Source organism: Benincasa hispida, chromosome 7 (assembly GCF_009727055.1).
Source record: "Benincasa hispida cultivar B227 chromosome 7, ASM972705v1, whole genome shotgun sequence".
In the NCBI taxonomy this organism is placed as follows: domain Eukaryota; kingdom Viridiplantae; phylum Streptophyta; class Magnoliopsida; order Cucurbitales; family Cucurbitaceae; genus Benincasa; species Benincasa hispida.
The window spans coordinates 24069276-24090215 of record NC_052355.1 but is presented as its reverse complement, the minus strand read 5'-3'; the positions used below and the strand labels follow the sequence as shown (position 1 = coordinate 24090215).

The window sequence follows — 20940 nt, the reverse complement described above, 5'->3', positions numbered from 1 at the left end:
ATGTATTCTATCCTCTCGATTACTTAATTCTATGGACTTTGGGAATGGATGACATCTAAGACCAGTTATCAAAGAAAAGTCTTTCAAGGAAAATTGAACTTTATATCCTTCTAAATGAAAGACCAATCGTTCATCATTGTTATCTTTTTCAAATAGTCTTTCTAATAGATGAACAAGTAATTGACCTTAAAAACTTATTTATCCCATAATCTAAAAAGAACCCAAATGGTCTACTTCTAAACTTTTCTTTTTGTTCTCGTGTGAGTGATCTAAGCAATTTTTCTATCATTTCAAGTTTTGAATAATAATGAACCTTGTACCCATGAGGGGAATGTCCTGTTAAAGTATGTTGAAAATTTATTAATTTTACTAAATGAGTGCAACATACAGTATTCAGTTATTACATGAAGTAAAACAGACGTAAATCAATAGGCAATCTAACCATGTTGTAATATGCTAATCACCTCATTGTTATTTTTGTTTATTTTCTTTTGTCTGTTGTTGATGTTTCACACTTCTCAAATTTCGTTGTTCTTTTATTTTATTTTATTTTTTGTTTGCTTTTTTCTTCCTCTTTGGCCTTCCTATTGGTTGCAATAACAAAAAATAAACATATATCAATCACAACAGAATCAGTTGACTATCAGATGTTTGAAATAGTTGAGAAAAAATAGAAGGTAATAAGATAGTAATTGGTTGTCAATCACATGGCAATATTACGAACTAATATTTCAACACATCATCAAATGCAATCAAATCTAACTCATAAACATCCTTATCTATTACCTCCAAAACCTAAATCCAAGAAATCAAAAGACCAACAACGTCGAACATCTTTCGAATTGAAAGAATAAAAAAGCAAAAAAAATTAGTGAACAAAAACATAGCATATTGCATGCAGAAACAAGTAAATGAAGGTTTTAAACATAAAAGTACATAAACATAAGTTGAGAAGAATGAAAAATCATTAATAATTTTAACAGCATATTCCATGCAGGAACAAAGAAGCATGAAGTTTATGATAGAAATTTAAAAATATAAAAATCACACCTCATTCTTCTTTGGAACTTCAAGCGACAACTGCCGCCCTAAGTAGAAAATCAAAAGAGGAAGAAATCGAAGGAGAATGAAGAAGAAATCGCAGGAGAATCTGTCGAAGAAGAAAGTGAAGAAAGAACCAGCTTCCTAAACCTGAAACTTTTGTGAAGACAAAGAAGCTAGGCACGAATAGGTTTTCAATCGTGGGGGTATTTTGGACTTTTGGTTATTAATCCATGAGTGGAATTGGATTGGGCTGATGTATTTTGCCATTTTTTAGAAATCCATATAATTGAAACTATGGGTCTAATTTTAATAATATTTTTAGACATGACTGCAAGTGCCCCTAGAAAAATCCCAATTCGATAAGTTTTTGTAATTTTGAAATTTTTTGCTATAAAGTATAAATATTTTTAAATAATTTTTTTATATTTAAGAAATCCTCATTAAAATCAGGTTTTCATTTAATAAATATTATTTTAATTATTAACTAATATGGTATATATTCCTAGAATTAAGGAATACTATATGTCACTTACGTTTTTTTTTTCCTTGCATCGCTAAATTCGATTTCTTCTTTTGGGTTTTTAATATATTACGATGTAGATTATTATTGGTTATACAATGCTTTATTATCATTGTGGTTTATTCACCATATTTTTGTAATATTACATTATTTCAGCGAAAGTTGATTATGAACATGAATTAAAAGTACAGTATATATTACAATGTATATGATTATTGATCTTATAAATTTTATTGATTTATTCGCCATATGTAATACAATATATTATATGGTTAAACAACAAAACTATACTACTGAATTAAGAAACGTCTATTTAATATATTACAATGTATCTTTTACTTCATGTTGGATGTTTTATTATATATATGTTTTATTTGACATGTTTTTCTTTCTTTTAATTCGATAGACTTCACAAATGGAAATCTTTAGATGTTAGAACTTCCCTTATTTATTGTCTGAAAAGTATATTTAGGTGCAAGTTTTTATTATTTTTTTCCATATGTGACTTTTCGTGTTTTTTTTAAAGGTTATATTTATGTAGGGGTATAATAGACTTTCAGGCCCGACTTTTATGCAATATCCTAGAATATTAGGTTATTCATGAAAAAAGATTTAGGACACTCTTGTAATTGAGCCTACTTAAGTAGGCTATTAGTGTAAAAAGCCCTAATCGATATATTATGTAGGGATGTTAAAAAAGTCTGATTACTCAAAAAAACTCAAATCAACCCAAACCAAATCATACGGTTTGGATTGGGTTATCAATTTATTCGAATTGGGTTGGATTCAAATAAATAAATAAAAAATTATGGGTTGGGTTGGTTTATGGTTTCACCTAAAATAACCAAAACCAATCCGAACCAATCCAAATTTATTATTAATTTTAAAACTATGTTGTTTTTACTTATGAAACAATTATTTTTACATATTTATTTTCATTTTATTTTATTTCATGATTATTTTATTAATTTATTCTTCAACAACTACTAAAAACAATTTTTTAACACTTTGGAAGATAATTTTTATAATATAAATTGACATTGAATTACTAATCTTAATTCAATACATGAAAATAATTACAAATTTTATATATTAAAATATTACTTATTTTTAGAACAAACATTTAAATAAATGACCTGACCAACCCGATTCAACCCAACTCCAATATTTCATGGTTGGGTTCATTATTTAATCACTACAAGAATTTTGATTATTCTTGACAATATTTTGGCCCACAAATAAAAAAGAGTCGGCAGTTTCAACCTATCCCGACGGTGGAAATAAGGGGTCGAGAGAAATATTTATCTCGACGATATACGAAAAATCAATCGGGATTTTAAATACTCCCGACGGTCTCCTAAGACACCGTCGGACTTATTGTACTTTTGCTCGACGGTTCTATTCGACCGTCCAACTTTTTAGTTTATCCTGATGGTTAGCAAAATCTGTCGGGAGTTCTTATTCAAGCCCAACGGTGGTCAATCTACCATCGGGCAAGGTGTGCAGTATACAAAACCCATTTACTAGAATTTTTTATGTTCACCCAACGATAGGCGTCGGACCATCGGGGATTTATATTAAAGCCCGACGGTTCCATGTAACTGTTGGGTATTCTTAGTTGTAATATAAATATAAAAAGTTTAATTGATATTTGTAAGATTCAAACAGGTATGACATTTGGAAAAAAAAAATAAATCTAAGAAAAGAAAATAAATAAACAGATTTAAATACTATTTAAATCTGTTTATTTATTTAAAGAAATTCCGATAGTAGAGGGGTCGGGCAAAGAACTCCCGACGGTGACTAGAAACCGTCGGGCTTTAAAGATATCCCGACAGTGGTTGGAGACCGTTGGGGTAAAGGACATAGCCCGACGGTCTCTAACTGTCGGGCGATAGATATATCCCGACAGTCTACGTCACTGTCGGGTGAAAAGTAAAATGCTCGACAGAACCCTCACCGTCAAGATAAATTACCTTATCCCAACGGTTCACAGACCGTCAGGCTAATAGTCCAATCCCGACGGTATACCATCAGGGTTATGCCTTTTTTCCGATGGCTTTCTTTAGGGTCGGGAGAAAAGTCTCATCCTTATCCGTCGAGATAATTCTTTTTCCCTATGGTAGGGCTTCCAAACCGTTAGGAAAGGTTTTCCTGACGAAGCTTCCCCCCACGATTTTGCCGACGACGTGTCAACCGTCGGGAAAGATTGTCCCAACGACCTTTTTAGCTTCTGTCGATGGCCCCCAGCGTCGGGATTAACCCAAAATCTTGTAGTGAATAAGAGTTATTTAAGGTGAAAAAAATTACAACCTGAATAATTGGATTGGATATAAAAAATGTTTCAATCTAACCCAACCCAATCCACGAACACCCCTTATGTTATGCTTCTTTTGAAATGTTCAATACATTAATAATTCTCAATTAGATACTTCCCTAAAAGTTTTGTTAGAATTTGTTGACACAAAATTGCATAATATTAAATTATTGTCTTAATATGTTTGGCAACCATGGCGGAAAATTTGCACAAATTTTTTTTTATAAGAATTAGTTATGTTAATTCAGTTCAAGTTTTTACAATTTTATGGTTCTAAATAGACGTAATTGAATAGTTTCACACGCTAATGTATCGTCAATATCATTTAGATGAAGGAAACAAAATTTTCTATGTGCTACTTTTTCTAATTTCCAACTTAAAATTTTCTATGTGCTACTTTTTCTAATTTCTAATTTTTCTCAATTTTTAGCTTTATTTTTTATCCAAAACTTCCATATCTAAAGAAATTGAATTTGAAAAATAACAACATATATTTATTTTTAACCTCATTCAAACTTTCTTCGTTAAATTTTCACATCATTTCACCAAAAATTGAATTATTTTTAATTTTTCTTTTACCATCCAAAATATTCATTTTTACACAATTTCACCTAAAAATATTCATAAACTTTATATTATTTTTCCATTTCTTTTTAAATTTTTTACTCACACAACTACATTACACAAACGTTTACAATATACATCTATTATTATCTTATTATATAGAAATGATAATTAAAATGATTAGTTATAATCTAATTAAAAACACAATGAAAGTTTCATTAACTAATTATAATAATTTAAATCAATTTCCATAAAGTTTTTCGAAATTTTCATCAACCATGGTATTTTCATCAATATTTCTGTAAGATCAAAACTTCGGCATTTCTATTGATATTTTAAATNCACTCATATGCTACTCCATTAAAAGATGTGAGAGTTCAAATTATTACGTAACTGAAAATCTCAGTATATTTGAAATTTAGGAGTAGAATCGAAAATTTTAAAAGTAACCCCAAATTGAGAATAATAAAATAATTTTGCCCTTGAAGAAATTATGAGGACTAAATTGCAATCGCAACGGAAATTCCCGCCAAATCCAACTCACTCTCCGTAACAGTGAAGCAGTGTACATTCCACACATTCCCCCAATCTAAACTGCCAAATCAACCGCCGCCGATCAGTTCTCTCTCCGGCCGTCTTCCGCCATGCCGCTCCGGTCAATCTTCCTCACCATTTCCCTTCCTCTCTTCTTTCTCTCACTTCCCCATCCAACCAACTCCCTCACCACCATCGGCGTCACCTTCTCCGCCGCCACCGTCAACTCCACCCACCGCCTCCAGCCACCCGACTCAGTGGCCAAAGCCATAGATTCTCTCAAACTCACCGCCGTGAGACTTGAAGATTCCGACCCCAACGTAGTCCGAGCCTTCGCCTACACCAACATCACACTTCTCCTCACAATCCCTAATTTCATGGTCGCCCCCATCGCCGCCAATCGCTCCGCCGCTCTCGGATGGCTTTACGTTCATGTCGTCCCCTTCTACCCTCGGACGATCATCACCACCATCTCCGTCGGCAACGACTTTCTCGAAGCTTCCCCTGAATTCGCGACGGTTCTTTTGCCCGCAATCAGAAATGTTTACACGGCGCTTCGAAATTTAGGGATTCGTCAAATTTCGGTTTCTACTACGTTCTCGTTCGTCAGTATAATGGCGACTCCGTTCCCTCCTTCGGCGGCTAGGTTTCAAGATCCCGTTTCCGAAACTGTGATTAGGCCTTTGCTTCAGTTTCTAAGAGACACCAATTCGTCGTTCTTGATTAATATTTACCCTTACAATTTGTACAGATTGAACTCCGAAATCCCAATTGCATATGCTCTGTTTCAGAATCACCCTTTCAATTTCAGGGATGATGTGATCACTGGTGTCCGGTACCAGAATCTTTTTGATTCCATGGTAGATGCAGTGATTAGTGCAATGGTAGTGGCCGGACACGAGAATGTTCCATTGATCGTGACGGAGACTGGGTGGCCAAGCTTGGGGACCGACTCCGGCGAGGTCGAAGCGAATCATGCTTATGCAGAAATGTACCTGAAGGGGTTGGTTGCACACCTGAAATCGGGTTTTGGAACGCCGTTGAGGAGGGAAGGAGTGATGCAAACTTACATATATCAGCTGTTTGATGGGGAAGAAGAACAGGGAGCTCGACCTGTGCGAAAATGGGGGCTTCTGTATCCCAATATGACTAGGAAGTATGATGTCGTCTTCTCCAAGTCTGCTGGAATTGGAGAGCAAAGTGCTTTTCTGAAGATTGCAGCCTGGTATTTTGGGGTTTTTGTTCTAACGAAGTTGTGGTAACATCTTACTCATTTCATTTTCGTAATTTTTTCATTAGGTTCTGAATTAGGTTCAGCTCTAATTCCTGATGAGTTTAACCTGCGTTTTGTGAATCCTGTGATTCTTGAGCTTTGTGTTGCTGGTTCTTGTTATGGCAACCTCCCTTGTTATTAGAGATAGCTTTCATCGTTTGTTTAAATGTCAATGGCTGCAAATTCCTTTTCTGAATTTGTGTTCAGATGAGTTAGAATCTTTCATAGAATATTCAATGAAGTTTGGTTCTTATTTTCCACAGAGATTGCCTCTTTTTGTTTATTGTTTTTGTTGAATCATTTGGATATGGTGTATGATGATTGGTAGTAAGTTGGCCAAACTCATCTTTTAACATTGTTAAGTATGTCATTTGCATTGGGAATGGAAGTACATGCATATCATTATTTTCCATTCTAAACTTAGAAATTCCTTTTAAAAAAAAACACTATTCAAGCACTATTAGATTTCAGTGTTTTAAGGACAAAGTGTTCCCTATCACCAAAAAGATGGTAGGTGAGTGGGGGATCCTAAACAGTTGGTGATTGATTGAATGAATAATTGAAGGAAAACAAAAGTGAAACACTGGTCTTGAGAGAGGGAACTAGGGAAGTAAAAACCGAAAGGTGTCAAACAAAGAAATTGTTGAAAATTTCTTGGTCAGCAAACAAATTGGTATGAACATGGAGAAGAGGGCATAATATAACAAATAATGTGTACAGCTGCTGGTGCCTGGCTGTTGGTGTCGATGCCGTTGAAGACGAGGAATGTAGGATTGTGTGAAACTCATCACAAAATCAAATTATATACAACAAAATGAACATGCAACTGTCTCCTTACATTCGTGATTGCCTCCATTGAATGGCATGAACATGATGATCCATAGCAACTCCTCCGACTGTATGTGCTTCTTTTTTACCATTTTACATAAGAGAACTTGTGTGAGACTCAACCAGCTGTAGAGAAGCCTAAATTGACTTATACCGTGCAATATCTTGGAATGGCTCACATGACAACAAATTTCCAGAGTAAATCACTTTCTTTGTGTGTTTACTCAATTTTTGATGATTGATATTTAAGTACATGGGGTTTGGAAGCTTATAAATACGAGTTCCAACTGATGGTGCTGACAAGGCATCCATGTGGCTGCTCATCACACCTACAACACGGAATCCCTCGTTCTGCAATACAGCTTGTTGCTGACTGAAGTATTCCCGATGATCTATCTTCATTCCATCATCCATCCTGCAAGAAATTTTCAAACAAAATGTTCTTAAATATGCATAATGGTCATAAGAAAGACAAAATCTATACATAGAACATAAAAATTATGCCCACATAGGCAGAAAAAAAAAAAGCTAGGCTCCAATTATATCACAGATAGAGAAACAGCATGCATGATAAACAATTGCATTATATCTTTTTCACTTTTCAATGGGAAAGCCCGAAAAAAATGATAGGAATGCTATTAGTTAGAGAGTATGTTCGTAATTAGTTAGAGAGGTCGTTATGGAATTTGGTTATAAATAGGAGGGAGATTGAGAAAATTTTAGTGAGTGATTTAGGGTTTGAAAGCAATCTCAAGAGGGATGGTCCAAGTACCTCGAATACTGATTTTATCTATATATTTGGGTTCTATCAAAAACTTGCAGTCTTGTTGAATATTTCCAGGATTTGCCAACTAGTTGAACAAGTTTTGTTTGAGCAATAATTTTGATCTGATATGAAACAGAGCACCTTGATCCAAATCAAAAGAGGAAGAGGAAGAGGAAGAGGAAGAAGGATTTCAACAACATCGTAAACTAAGGTAAATTTTTATTGTAAAGCCTGCCTATAAAATGGAAATATTGAAGATACCTCATAATCAACTGTAGCCAACCTTTATACCCTGCAGAAGTAAGATGTTCAATAGTGGCATTCCTATTAACGTCTGACTTTCTTGATATTAAGGTTATAGGCCATCTGCAAGATCTGAGTTTCTTGTACAATTTTAGAAGAAAGTTTTGCTTCAATCTCTTGGCCTGGTCGACACAACTACTGCACCCATAATTAAATTGATCAAGAGAATTTATTTTTATGTTACTCAACCAGGAACCGAAGCAGAAGACTGTAATACAACAATACTAAGGTCTTGTTTGGTAACAATTTCGTTTTTTTGTTTTTCGTTGTTGAAAATTAAGCCCATCTCCTCCTCATTTTTTTACCATGATTTGCATCTTTCTTAAGTACGATGGTTAAATTTTTAGCCAAGTTCCAAATTCCAAAACAAGTTTCTAAAAGCTACTTTTTCTAGTTTTCAAAATTTGGCTTGGTTTTTTAAACCATTGGTAAAAAGCAGATAACAAAGGAAGAAAATTTGAGGTGGAAGTAGTGTCTATAAGCTTAATTTTAAAAAACAAAATGATTACCAAAGGGAGCCTAAATATTGATATTCACACCCATAATGTTCTAACATATTGCATTTCTCACGGTTGAAGGTAAAGTCCATTGAAAATCTAATTTCAAGGTGGAAAAGGATCTTGAGTTTTCAAAAAGTATGAAGATGAAATATAATGCTATGGGAAACAACCTAGTAAAAGAATAATATAAAATTTGGTGTTATCATGACCAATAATGATAATTATCAATGATAGAACAGAAAGAAAGAACACTACACAGATATCAGGAAAGTACCTAGAGATTAGCAGGTCGTTGTAATCACGGTTAGTGAAAAGAAGGTCATCTATGTCCATCAGCACGATATCTTGACTGTTGCCTACTTTGGCAGCACTACAGAAATACTTGTCAACCACCTGCAGTATAGAATACAAATCTCTTTCATATTGCCCGCTTTTAATGTATTGAATGGAAACATCCTTGCAAAATGAAGGTATCCCATCTGTTTCCAGGCTATTTAGCTCCAAATGCACAGATAGAGCCTTGCAATAGTCATAATCAACACTTGATTTTTGAATCTCAACAATTCCTCCACTTCTGTTTTGACAATATTGCAACATTACAGTCAATGAGACCAGTAAAGTGATAAGTAACACTCCAACAGTAACTAGTGCACCAATGAAAATTGTTGCTGTTAAAGGTGCCATGTAGAATCCCGACTCTATGATATAGCGGCTTCCCATATCTGCCTCATTAAAAGGATAACAATAACTATGCATTCAAATGATCCTCAAATACCAGTAAAAGTTCTTCCATCACATTGTTATACATCAATAATCTAATAACTGCAATGTTGACTACCACAAGAACGGCAAAGACGATGGCACAGTACATCTCCTATCAGATTAGCCTCACTCGTTTTCAAATTACGGCCTATTAATGATACTAGGTAAGGCTTGTTTCAATGAGTATTCAAAAATTATATCTGAAATGTTTCCTAGTCCAACAAGTTGTTTGCAAAGATTTTTTAATTAAATGTTTTCATTCATTCATGGTTTTCCTGTTCATTGTATTGACTAGATAGTAGATGGTAGATACTGTAGAATTCAATAAAAAAAAGGTTATATGAAAAGTAAATATTAGTCGCCAGATATTTTGTGATTATCAGTTCTTTTCCATTGATGCTAATTCAAATACTTTCTGCAATCTCCTTTGTTCTTTCTTTTAGAGATAACTTATCCTCCTCTTTGTGCACATCTTTACATCAGTGCATATCCTCTTCTATGTTTCTCATATGTATATTGTTTTCTGCTTTTTAACAATGTAATCTATTTTCTGACAATAATTAGCTAAAAGAGAATCCTCAACATCAGAATATCCTGTATCTTTCTTATTAGTTATTACTAACAAAGAGAAAACTGATCATAAAACAGCCTGAAAAACTTATCTAAATTCTCAACTATGTTTTTAGTAATCTTTGACATAAAAATAAAGGAAATCATATCAGGCAATAACAAATCCTCATGAAATCAAACATTCCATATCTGGAAGTTTTTGAATTCTCTTGTTGCTTCTATGAAACAAGCCAAACATGCTTCTCTTTCAGTAAACTGATTCAACTTCATGAAAAGAGACCATAAGGGAAAGAGAAGGATGTATTAAATTCCACACCTGAATTCCCAGAACTTCCCCCAGTAGAATGACTCTGAGTAGAGAACTGGCGCTCCATTTCATTCCCATAAGCAGACATTGTTCAAACAATTTCCAATATCTCAGAAAAGAAAAATCCTCAGCATAAGGGTCATCTGTAAACATCCCAAATGTGCAATCGATAATCAGAGTTCAGTTTCGAAAGCCTAGAAAAGCAATTTCAAATAAAAGTTTGAACATCCCAGCACAGAACAAATAAAAAATTGCAAGTAAGCTTTATATTGTTGACTTACTCAGAAGCAGAAAGCTCTTCAATCAATCTGTGAAACGAAACCCAATTTCAAAACCCATCTAGAATTAGATCAGAAGTAAACAAATACCGAAGGATTCAGGATTGGATATGAACATCATACCAATAATTTTGGTCGATAAGCCAACAGTTACCAAGTTGAACACAGAAATTTATGGTGGGTCATAAGCTATCGATTTCTGGGCTAAGAGACGAGACTTTCTATTTTATGGGTTTTGTCCGGGAGGTGGGAAAAACTCGGAAAACGTAAGAAAAATAATACCCAAATGTAAGCGAAAGCGACACATCTACTGTTTTGGCGATGGGTCTGTAAAAGATTCGAAGCAATGATCAAGAAATCAGAAAGAGAATGGGCAGAGTGATCTTCTTCAACCTTCCAGGGGTGAGATAAATTAGGAAAAACCAGAACTATAAAGAAGTGAAGATCTGTAGTTTTTTTTTTTTTCTTTTCTTTTCTTTTTTGCTCAATCATTACAGGAGAGATCAAACCATCAACCACGGTATATGCTGGCATGGTATCCTTAGTACTCAATAAGTTAAAAAATCAAACCATCAACCACGGTCATTCTTTTATACTCTGTCGTCTTGAAGTGATTTTTTATTTATGGGGGGCAAACTTCTTTATCAGTGACCTATTTTCAGGGACCCAAATGAGATTCGACTTTCAACAATTTACGATTTTTGGCTTTTGGCTTTTTGCTTATAGCAGCATAAGGTGAAATTACTAAAACAACTAAAAATGCACGCACGATGGGTTTTTGTTTCTTGATTCTCGCTTCCAGTTCAGTTCTTTTCTTTCTTCAAGCTTATTTCTTTGTTCTACAACCTCTTGGATTCAAACCTTCTAGACTTTTTTCTTCGTTATGCAAGAGCTCTCTCTTCGATGAGCGCAATCTTCCATCATCATCCCTCTTCTCCATAAGCGTGAATCAGAATCGGACTCTCTCTCTCAGACAAATCGAGAAGCACAATCTATTCACCCAGAATCGAGAAGCGAGGGTGACAATGGAGTGGTGAGAAATTTATAATCATAGAAGAAGTAAATTGAGGAGGAGATTAGAGGAGCAGGAATCAAGAAAGCGAAAGTGAGATCCTCGGATATCACGTGTATTTTGGTCATTTTGGTAATTTCACCCATCATGAAGTAAGCAAAAAGCTAAAGAAAATAAATAAATAAAGGAAAACTATGTTTTCAAAAGGTAGAGTTAGATCTCATTTGAGCCCCTAAAAAGAAGTCATTCTTACAAAAATCACCTCTTTTTATGGACCCAAATGAAAAAGACGAGAGTTTTGAAAAGTTAAAATGTTTTTTTACCTTGTGTACGTAATCACATCGTGAAATTACTGGAACATCCCTGAAAAACATGCTGGTGGCCTAACTACTCGATACTCATTCTAATTACTTGATTCTATGCAATCATGCTAAATTTCATTTTCGTACAATTCTTCAGGTCGTTCGTATGAATCTCCTCAAGTTACTTCCTCACATAATTAATAAATTGTTTATTTTAATTTCATATGGTAATGATAGGTTATATTTTGCTGGAGATAAAAAACTTGCAGAGGTGGAGAATTTGATATCAACTTTTAGATGGTAATCGATACATTATTTATTGAGTTATATTTTAATTGACTAGTGATATTAGGTTCTAAGATCTTACCTATGAAATATAATGATTCTTAAATTAGTTTTAAAAAATCAAATACGTTTATAGATTTTTAAAAAAAAAATCGTGAGATTATGATATTTTATTTTTGAGATGTGGTCCATCTATTCAAGAAAATGTAGTCCTATTCAAATTTTCTTTTTTAAAATTGAGTAATATTTAAATACATATCAAAATGTAACTTGCTCTAATTATATATAAAAAAATCTTCAAAAATATTTTTGAAAGTTAAAAAGTGATCTAGATTGCATTCCAAGTATTTTTTTTTTTTTTTTCTAAATTTTAGCAGATATAATTCGCATTAGAAAAAGTTAGTTTGGTACGCAACTATGTTTGTAAAGATTTTGAAGCTATCTATAAATAAAATTAAGTTTATTATTTGATTTGTCTAAAATTTAAGACTTTAGTCAACTATCATGATGGTGTATGTTTAGAATAATTAAAGTTATTAATTTTTAAAGATAAAAGAATTTATGAATAGTTACACTTGTAAAGTAATAGCATCATCCTTCTTAAAATAAATATTAAAATTGTTGTATGATTTAGTTTAAATTATCAAACTCTTAAAATCTTATCATTCATATGATGTGACAATCAATTAATCAGAGAAAAACTTGATGACCTCTGTTTCAAATCTCTATTATTTCTAAATATTCACAATTTTTTTTTCTCAATCTACTCGCTCATCAGTCATCACTCCTCATCTACCATATCTCTGCTACATACAATTTTTTTTTTTTTCTAAATATTCACAAATATGTTTTCTTTCTTTGAGTGCAAACTTCAAACCTCATGTAAAGATGGACGATTGTTATATTCCTAAATCGAGCTATGCTCAAGTTGACATAGTTTTTCCAATTAGCCACAGTCAATATACAAACACTTACCCTCTGCAAACTTCATGCGTTTATTAAGTTACATAAATTTTTATCTTGTAAACAGGTCAGAAATGGGAACAGGAATATAAGGCTAGAACCAAAGTTGAATGTTTAAATGTTATACAACACTTCAAAAATGTGACCTAGTGAAATCAATGCCCCCTTAGAATTTAGAAGAGCTCTCCTCTGTTCACAAGATTCAAGGCCATGTCTACATCCTTGGCCAATTCAACCGCTGCTCCAACATAGCTATGAGGTGTTAGATTCAACAGAATTGTCTTACCTTCATTTGGTAATTCCAACCCTTCAATAAATCTCCTTATGCTTTCCTTAGTAACTGTTTTTCCTCTGGTTAATTCCTTTAGCTTCTCATAAGGCTCAGGGACACCATATCGTCGCATGACCTTCAAGAAATAGATAATTGATGATTATGGAAATACAATATCATTGGACTATCCCTATGAAACTTCATGAACCAAATAGATATATCTAACTTTGGTGTGACCGATCTGATTACTACAGTGCTAATGAGCTGAGCAAAATGCTACTAAATGGGGGCAACGTAACCCGCTCCAAGCAAACAACCAGCAGTCTCAGTAGAGTTTATATAACACAAGCACCAAAGGAGCAATTAAAGAAAAATGCTTATCAACATACGTACCGTTTGTATGGGTTCGGCAAGGACCTCCCATGATTGGTCCAAATCGTCATTGATACGGGTTTCATTAACCTACAATGCAATGATAATTAAGTTTAAGAAATGCCCCATATAGACTATATGGACAGAACAAACCAGGAGGAAGAAACTGTGTTAAGAACCTTGAAACATATGAGATTTAAAAAGCAAAGTAACAGTTAATTCCGTCAGTTTGTTACATGTGGTTTTTCTAAATCACCCATATGATGGAAAAGGTTATTTGTGCTTCCTAGTAGCCAGTATTTTATTACTTCAGCACATCTGCAGATGAATTCTTTCATTTGGATAAGTTAATAACAGACTTAAAGTTTCATTCTTACCAATCAATAGATGAACATTAAGGGGTTATCAGTTTTCTTAACCACAAATCAGGCGTCCAATTCTATTGAATCTCTACCTCTTTTTCTCATTAATGTTGCACGCTCACTCACTGTTTTTATTCTCATTAACTTTATTTCTCCCATTATACATCAGCAAACTTGAGTAGTCACAAATTATAACCCACCAAAAAAGTGGAAGACGATTATCTGACAACTACAATTTTTCACAAAACTAATGGTAATTAACGTTTATGATGATTATCTGAGTACCTGAAGCTTTGATATCCCCTGAAGTGTGCTTTTGTAGGCAAGAAGAGAGTGTCCAAGTCCAACTCCCATGTTCCTTAAAACAGTAGAATCAGTCAAGTCGCGCTGCAAAAGAGACAGAAGTTCTCCAAGTTAAATACAATAACTGAAGACCTACATGAAATGAAAATTTTGATGAGTCAGTGAAAGATAGACTAGCGAATACAGTTTTTACATTATTAAATACATTTTTGTGTTATTTAGCATAGTTGTAATAAAAATAAAATCCATAGCCCAAGACTTCAGAAATCACGATTATGGTACTAGAGCCTACACTCACATTGTCACATCTCACACATAATTACCATTTACCAACTCAAAGAATTGAAGAAAAAATCAAATGTCAAGATAAAGGTATACCTGCCATCGAGATATGGGTAACTTCTCACTTAATTGGGCCAATGCTCCATTAGCTACACCAAGATTACCTTCACTATTTTCAAAATCAATGGGGTTTACTTTGTGAGGCATTGTCGAAGAACCAATTTCACCTGCCTTTGTTATCTGCATAAAATGGTAAATAATCAAATAATCTATCTTTTCCTCCAGAGATAATAACGATGAGATGCATTAAAACACTCACCTGTTTAAAATAGCCCAAAGATATATAACCCCAAATATCTCTGTCAAAATCAATCAAGATATTATTGTATCTCACAATGGTAAAAAAGAGTTTAGCCATGTAGTCATGAGTTTCAATCTGAAAAAAAGAGTACAATAATACAGTTAGCAATTTGGGAAAGTAATCAAATTGTCTAATTTTAAACTCTAAAAGCTTATTCCACCTAGTGTCTAATATATATGTCTATTAGATAACTTCGGAAGATAAGCATTGCAACCATGTAGACTAAAACAATCTTTTCTTTCTTTTTGATAAGAAACAAGCTCATATATCCATCGGAGAACAAACGAGAACAGCCTAAGGGCAGGGGGTTGAGAAGACCTCCCCCCCCCAAAAAAAAAAAAAAAACACTAGTGTATAAGAGCCTTCCAATTGGTGAAAATCATCGAAAGGCTATAATTACAAAAGAATTTGGTGTAATAAGTGTACCACCAAGAAGTTGTATGTTGAACAATAGTCTAAAAATAATCAAAAGAAGCAAACTTATCTTTAAAAATTATACTATTCCTTTCTTTCCAAATGCACCACAAGAGGGCCCGCGAAGCACATCTCCAAAGGATATTCCCTTTAGCACCAAAGGGTCTACCAATGAGCCCATCCAGCATCCAGTTGACAACTTTGTTTGGGAGGCAACAATCTAACCCAAAAGTTCTAAATAAGAGAGTCCCCCCTTATCAGTGTAGGAACATATGATCAAGGGTCTCTTCATTTTTTCAGGCAAAGGCAGCGGACAGAGGGGCTAAGAGAGTAAATTTTGAGTTTCCTTTGAAGCTTATCGTGTGTATTTAGGCTTCTATAAGTAAGGGACCAAAGGAAGAACTTCACCTTTTTGATTTTAAGCTTCCAGACAAGACTCACCAACAGAAAAGTGGAGACAGAGATTCTCTGAATTTCAAAAAGGTAGTTTTAGTTGTAAATTTCCCCGAGGGGTCTAACTTCCATTTAAGGCAGTCACGTCCACTCTGAGGCGCCCAAGAGTTCAAGATTTCCACCACAGCTATCATATCTCCCAACTCTCCATCCAAAACATTTATTCTGAGGCCAAGCTCCCAAGACTGATTGGAAGCACACCAACAATCCGCAACCACGGCGNACCACGGCGTCCTTTTTTCAAGGACAGAGAAAAAATATCAGGAAATTTCTGAGCGAGGGGTTGAGTGTCACACCATATGTCCATCCAAAATCTGATAGTTTTCCCATCACCCACTAGAAAATCTGTGAAGTTAAAAAATTGCTCTTTATGTTTAAGAATACCAGCCCACAGCCTAGAGCCTCTTCCCCTTTTAGTATTATTAGTATACCAATGAGACCATCAAGCCGAGAAAAGAATATAAAGTCAAACTTAAGCCTAGCAAAGAATGAAACACCAAAGAAAAAAGCCTACACAAAACATTTCATCAAAAGGCAAGTCAAATTCCAATATAAAGACAAACCTGAGTTACGTAGGGATTGAAGCTCAATCCCAAAGAGTTCACAAACTCTTCGGCCACTTTAGGCCAGTTAACATTCGGATATGCAACAAGATGTGCATTATAGTTTCCAACTGCGCCAGCAAACTTTCCCATTATCTTGACCTTGGAAACTTCCAACCTTTCTCTACTTAGTCTGACAGCAAAAATTGCCATTTCCTTTCCCAGGGTTGAAGGTGATGCTGGCTATACAAAATAAGGAAAAAAATAACATATGAGGGTTTTGCTCATAAGAATATCACACATTTTTAAGTCACTGAAAATCTTAATCTAACACACTAAAAATGGCACAAGCACCAAATCATGAAATAGTTTAGGGTCTAAACAGTCAAAAAGATGAATACATCACATTTTTGGTCAGCCTAAAACCTGTCCATGGGTGCGGCAAAGCATTGGAATGCAAGCATTATCTTTGGCCATGGTGCTTATTGCATTTGTCAGCTTGTCCATAAAAGGAAGCACAACATTTTCCAATGACTCTTTCAGCATGAGTCCATGGGCAAGATTGTTAATGTCCTCGGATGTGCAAGAGAAATGAAAAAACTCAAGCACCTGGAATGCAAAAAAGAATCTTTAAAAGATCTTACAATGTTCTACAAACATATACAAGAAAAACATCTTTTATATAAACGGGAAACAGCAAGGTAAATCCCACCTTAGAAATCTCAGGATGTGATTGACACCTCTGTTTTAAGAAGTATTCGACAGCTTTCACATCGTGATTCGTCACTTTCTCAATGTTTTTGATCTCCAAAGCATCATCCTCACAGAAATTGTCAATTAGCCCTTGTAAAAAGGAAGAAGCATCTTCACTGAATCTTGGGACCTCTATGATTTCAGGTATTTCCGACAGCTTCACTAGCCACTTGATCTAAAGCAGAGTAGAAAACACAAAATCCCTTCAATAGATAACATTATAAAAACAAAGACCTTCCTCCTGTCCCACTATAATCAAAATAAAACTTAGAAACTGAGAAACAAAAACACCTTTCCTTCGCTGCAAGGAGAACATCAAATAAATTTATATAAGAACTATCTTACGAAATCAATCAATCAATCAAATTCAACAAGTACCTCAACCAGAACCCTGAAGAAGATTAACCCATATTCGCTTAGATAAGGGGCCAAGTCCTTGACCTTACCCCAATAACGACCATCTAAAGGGGATAAAGCCACCAAACTCGAAAGCTCATTTATAACACTGATCTTCTTCTGAGTAAAATGTAAAAAAAACAAAAAAAAACAAAAAAAAACAAAAAAAACAAAATCACAACCCAACATAAAAGAAACAGAAATAACTCATTTATCATCATCGTCCAAATATCTAAAGAAACAGAATCGAAACACTAACTCTAAAAGCAATGAATACCATGAAGTTCAGCTTAACAAGCATAGAAGAACAACCTTTTCCATGGGTACTTGGAAGTCTTTGAGAATGGCTTTGCAATCGAAATTTCTTGGGGGTTTATAAAAGGAAGCATTTGGAAAAATACTTGAGGGTTCTCTAGGGATTTGAAAACCCTTTGCCGCGCATAAGAATCGGGGCTGATCCAAAACCCTGCAGTTCGCTCCGATCTCCATGGAAGTTTTGAGAGTAGTGTTTTAAGAGTAGTGAGCTAAAACCCTTCTCTCTCGGCTGTTTTTCACCTGTGCTTCGAACTTTCAAAATAAAGATTTTTGGGACAAATGGACATATGAAATGAAATGTCCAAGTTGTCCCTAATGGGAAAAAAGCCCTAAAACGAAGTAAAAGGAATCTCACGCTGTCTTCTTCTCTCTCGCGCGACAAGTGATATCGGACGGGCGACAGTACCTTCGGACGGCGGTAACGTATCAATTAAGTGAAAGGGTCCACTTTCGCTCCTCCCCTCTCAGGTAGGAAAGTTTGTTTGAACCGTACGGACAACTCGGTGTTGCTGGGAAAATTTCACAAAATGACTCCAGACCAAAACACTTTTCTTGTCAATGACTTTTTACATTTTGTTCATGCGAAATTTTAAGGTTATCCCAAATTTTTAAAAAGCCTTCAAACCATACCACATTTCTTCTTCCTTCAACAATTTCTTCGGCCATTCATTCAATGTGCATTCAATACACCACCAAAACATTTTTCTCAACTAATATTTTTCCAATAGCATTGAAGAGAATGGAACGTAACTCTCATTATCCACTTTCTGTCGTCGAACTCCTTACGAAATTCTCTCATTGTTCTCTTGTAGCTTTCTCTCGGAGTTTCAGCCCAACATCTTCGTTGATTGCTTTCATCGTCAGATTCAGTCCACATTTTTTCTTCCTTCAACGGTTTTTTCAGCCCTTCATTCAATGTACGATTTCTTGTCTCATATCGCTTTCATAATAAGTATTGTTTAACATTAAATTAGAATACGATCATTTATACATTACTATACGATGGTTTATACATTACTATGCGATCGTTTATACATTACTATGCAATCGTTTACCATGTGTTCGTGTATAAATTACTACACGATCGTTCATAAATTACGATCGTATAGTAAATTATAAACAATCGTGTAGTAATTTATACACGATCGTGTAGTAATATATACACAATCGTTCATTACAATATAAGTGTCGTTTAGCATTAAATTACAATACGATCGTTTATACATTATTATGCAATTGTTTATTACACAATCATATAGTAAATTATAAACAATCATGTAATAATTTATACACGATCGCATAGTAAAATATAAACGATTGTATAGTAATTTATACACGATCGCATGGTAATGTATAAACAATCACATAGTAATTTATACACGATCGCATGGTAATGTATAAATAATGCATAGTAATTTATACACGATGCATAGTAATGTAAAAACGATTGTTCACTTATCAATGATTTGTTTGACCCATTGTAGATCAATAACACTACTTCGCATCTTTGTACAATTTGGTAGAGATTAGGATGAGTCCGGAAGAAATTATATTGGTGGTCATATGAAAAGTTTGAAAGTTAGAAATGATATAACAGTCAGTGAATTAGTGAGTATAATGTACCAACGACTGAATATCGATCCGCATATGTTTGATATACACATCAAATGTTGCTACAATCTATTGGTCTCGACTCCCCCAAAATGGTTTACAGTTGAGTGTGTGCTTACTGCTTACGCTGAACCAATTTCCCAGTCAAACATAGTCAAGAATGGGTTCAAAGACCATATGTTGGAGATGTTGGAGATTTTGAACCAATTCTACCATCGCAAAAGGTAGCAAGTGTAGGTCAACGTCAAACCGTCAGGATACCTTCAATTGGAGAGGAGCCACGACAAATACACAGGTGTATACGATGTGGTCAGAGAGGACATAATAAGAAAACGTGCAAACAAACATTAATAACACCTGGCACTGGCCCATCTAGACTAAACAATATGTAATTTTTGCTTCGTTTTTTCTGTACAACACCAATTATACTATACAAATTTATACTGTACAATATGTAATTTTAGCACCAATTATACTGTACAATATGTAATTTTAGCACAAACTTATCTAAACGATCGCTTAGTTATTTATTTGCTTATTTAAATGTACAACACCAATTGTATTCTACAAATTTAGTACAAATTTATCTAAACGACCGCATAAAAAAAACTAAATGATCGCATAACAAAATATAAACGATTGTATAACAAAACCTAAACGATCGTATAACAAAGACTAAACGATCGCATAACAGATATCTAAACGATCGCGTAACAAAAACTAAACGATCGCATAAACATATATCTTAACGATCGCGTAACAATTAGCCAAACGATCGTATAACAAAACCTAAACGATCATATAACAAAAACTAAACGATCGCATAACAGATATCTAAATGATCGCATAATAAATATCTAAACAATTGTATAACAAAAACTAAATGATCACGTAACAGTTAGCCAAACGATCGCATAATGGATATCTAAATGATCGCGTAACAGTTAGTTAAACGATCGCTTAGTAATCTCCATACGATCGCTTAGTAATCTCTATCTGATTTCTTAGTAATATCTAAGCACTCGCTTTATTCTCTAAACGCTCGCTTAGTATTCTCTCAACGATCAGGAAATGAACGAAATGGAGAGAGACCCTATCTTTGTAAAGTATTCATAGAGACGCGTGTTCACTAAACGTCTGAAGGCTTTTTAAAAATTAGGGGTAATTTTGGAATTTCGCATGGGCAAAAGATTAGTGGTAGAAAAGATTTTAGGAAGAGGTCATTGGTAGAAAAGTTTTTGGATTTCGGGTCATTTTCTGAAATTTTCCGTATTGTTGTTGGGGCTCTTAGTGATCAGCCAAGAGTGCCTCACTTTGTTTGTCCGTGAAGGACCGGACATGTGTAAAGTAGTAACTATTGGTTAATAAATCAACGTA

The 20940-nt window shown here is 34.3% G+C and overlaps 3 protein-coding genes across 11 annotated transcripts; 1 reads left to right on the top strand and 2 right to left on the bottom strand.

The window, feature by feature from the left end:
* The first annotated feature begins 4968 nt into the window (after positions 1–4968).
* Positions 4969–6499, top strand: LOC120082035 (glucan endo-1,3-beta-glucosidase). Its single transcript, XM_039037249.1, has one exon. The coding sequence runs from the start codon at positions 5090–5092 to the stop codon at positions 6239–6241; it is 1152 nt and encodes a 383-aa protein (XP_038893177.1). The 5' UTR covers positions 4969–5089; the 3' UTR covers positions 6242–6499.
* Positions 6500–6855: 356 nt separating this feature from the next.
* LOC120080736 (uncharacterized protein At2g39920) lies at positions 6856–11586 on the bottom strand. Of its 5 annotated transcripts, XM_039035360.1 has the most exons (6): positions 10690–11586; positions 10570–10596; positions 10298–10431; positions 8924–9371; positions 8108–8287; positions 6856–7495 (listed from the first exon to the last, which is right to left on the bottom strand). In XM_039035360.1, exons 3-6 carry the CDS (start codon positions 10374–10376, stop codon positions 7219–7221), a joined length of 984 nt encoding a protein of 327 aa, XP_038891288.1. In that variant the 5' UTR covers positions 10377–10431; positions 10570–10596; positions 10690–11586; the 3' UTR covers positions 6856–7218. The 5 variants fall into 5 exon arrangements, with proteins under 5 accessions (XP_038891288.1, XP_038891287.1, XP_038891286.1 ...); XM_039035359.1 differs by having other exon boundaries at positions 10298–10482; positions 10570–11586; XM_039035358.1 differs by having other exon boundaries at positions 10570–11586.
* Positions 11587–13069: 1483 nt separating this feature from the next.
* Positions 13070–18471, bottom strand: LOC120081791 (adenylosuccinate lyase-like). Of its 5 annotated transcripts, XM_039036957.1 has the most exons (11): positions 18308–18468; positions 17950–18192; positions 17620–17757; positions 17201–17416; positions 16915–17097; positions 16510–16731; positions 15038–15154; positions 14815–14958; positions 14419–14520; positions 13793–13861; positions 13070–13535 (listed from the first exon to the last, which is right to left on the bottom strand). In XM_039036957.1, exons 2-11 carry the CDS (start codon positions 18124–18126, stop codon positions 13302–13304), a joined length of 1602 nt encoding a protein of 533 aa, XP_038892885.1. In that variant the 5' UTR covers positions 18127–18192; positions 18308–18468; the 3' UTR covers positions 13070–13301. The 5 variants fall into 5 exon arrangements, with proteins under 5 accessions (XP_038892885.1, XP_038892886.1, XP_038892884.1 ...); XM_039036958.1 differs by having other exon boundaries at positions 17620–17754; positions 17950–18471; XM_039036956.1 differs by having other exon boundaries at positions 17950–18469.
* Positions 18472–20940: the final 2469 nt, after the last annotated feature.

Excerpts from the sequence above, each read along its gene's own strand:
- LOC120082035 (XM_039037249.1), top strand. The coding sequence starts at position 5,090 with ATGCCGCTCCGGTCAATCTTCCTCACCATTTCCCTTCCTCTCTTCTTT.
- LOC120081791 (XM_039036956.1), bottom strand. The coding sequence starts at position 18,126 with ATGGAGATCGGAGCGAACTGCAGGGTTTTGGATCAGCCCCGATTCTTA. Across the intron at positions 17,758-17,949 it reads TCCAAGTACCCATGGAAAAG|AAGAAGATCAGTGTTATAAA; the intron begins GTTGTTCTTCTA and ends CATTTTACTCAG. Across the intron at positions 13,536-13,792 it reads TTGCCGAACCCATACAAACG|GTCATGCGACGATATGGTGT; the intron begins GTACGTATGTTG and ends TATTTCTTGAAG.
- LOC120080736 (XM_039035359.1), bottom strand. The coding sequence starts at position 10,376 with ATGTCTGCTTATGGGAATGAAATGGAGCGCCAGTTCTCTACTCAGAGT. Across the intron at positions 9,372-10,297 it reads GGGAAGTTCTGGGAATTCAG|ATATGGGAAGCCGCTATATC; the intron begins GTGTGGAATTTA and ends TTAATGAGGCAG. Across the intron at positions 8,288-8,923 it reads AACGACCTGCTAATCTCTAG|TAGTTGTGTCGACCAGGCCA; the intron begins GTACTTTCCTGA and ends TTATGGGTGCAG.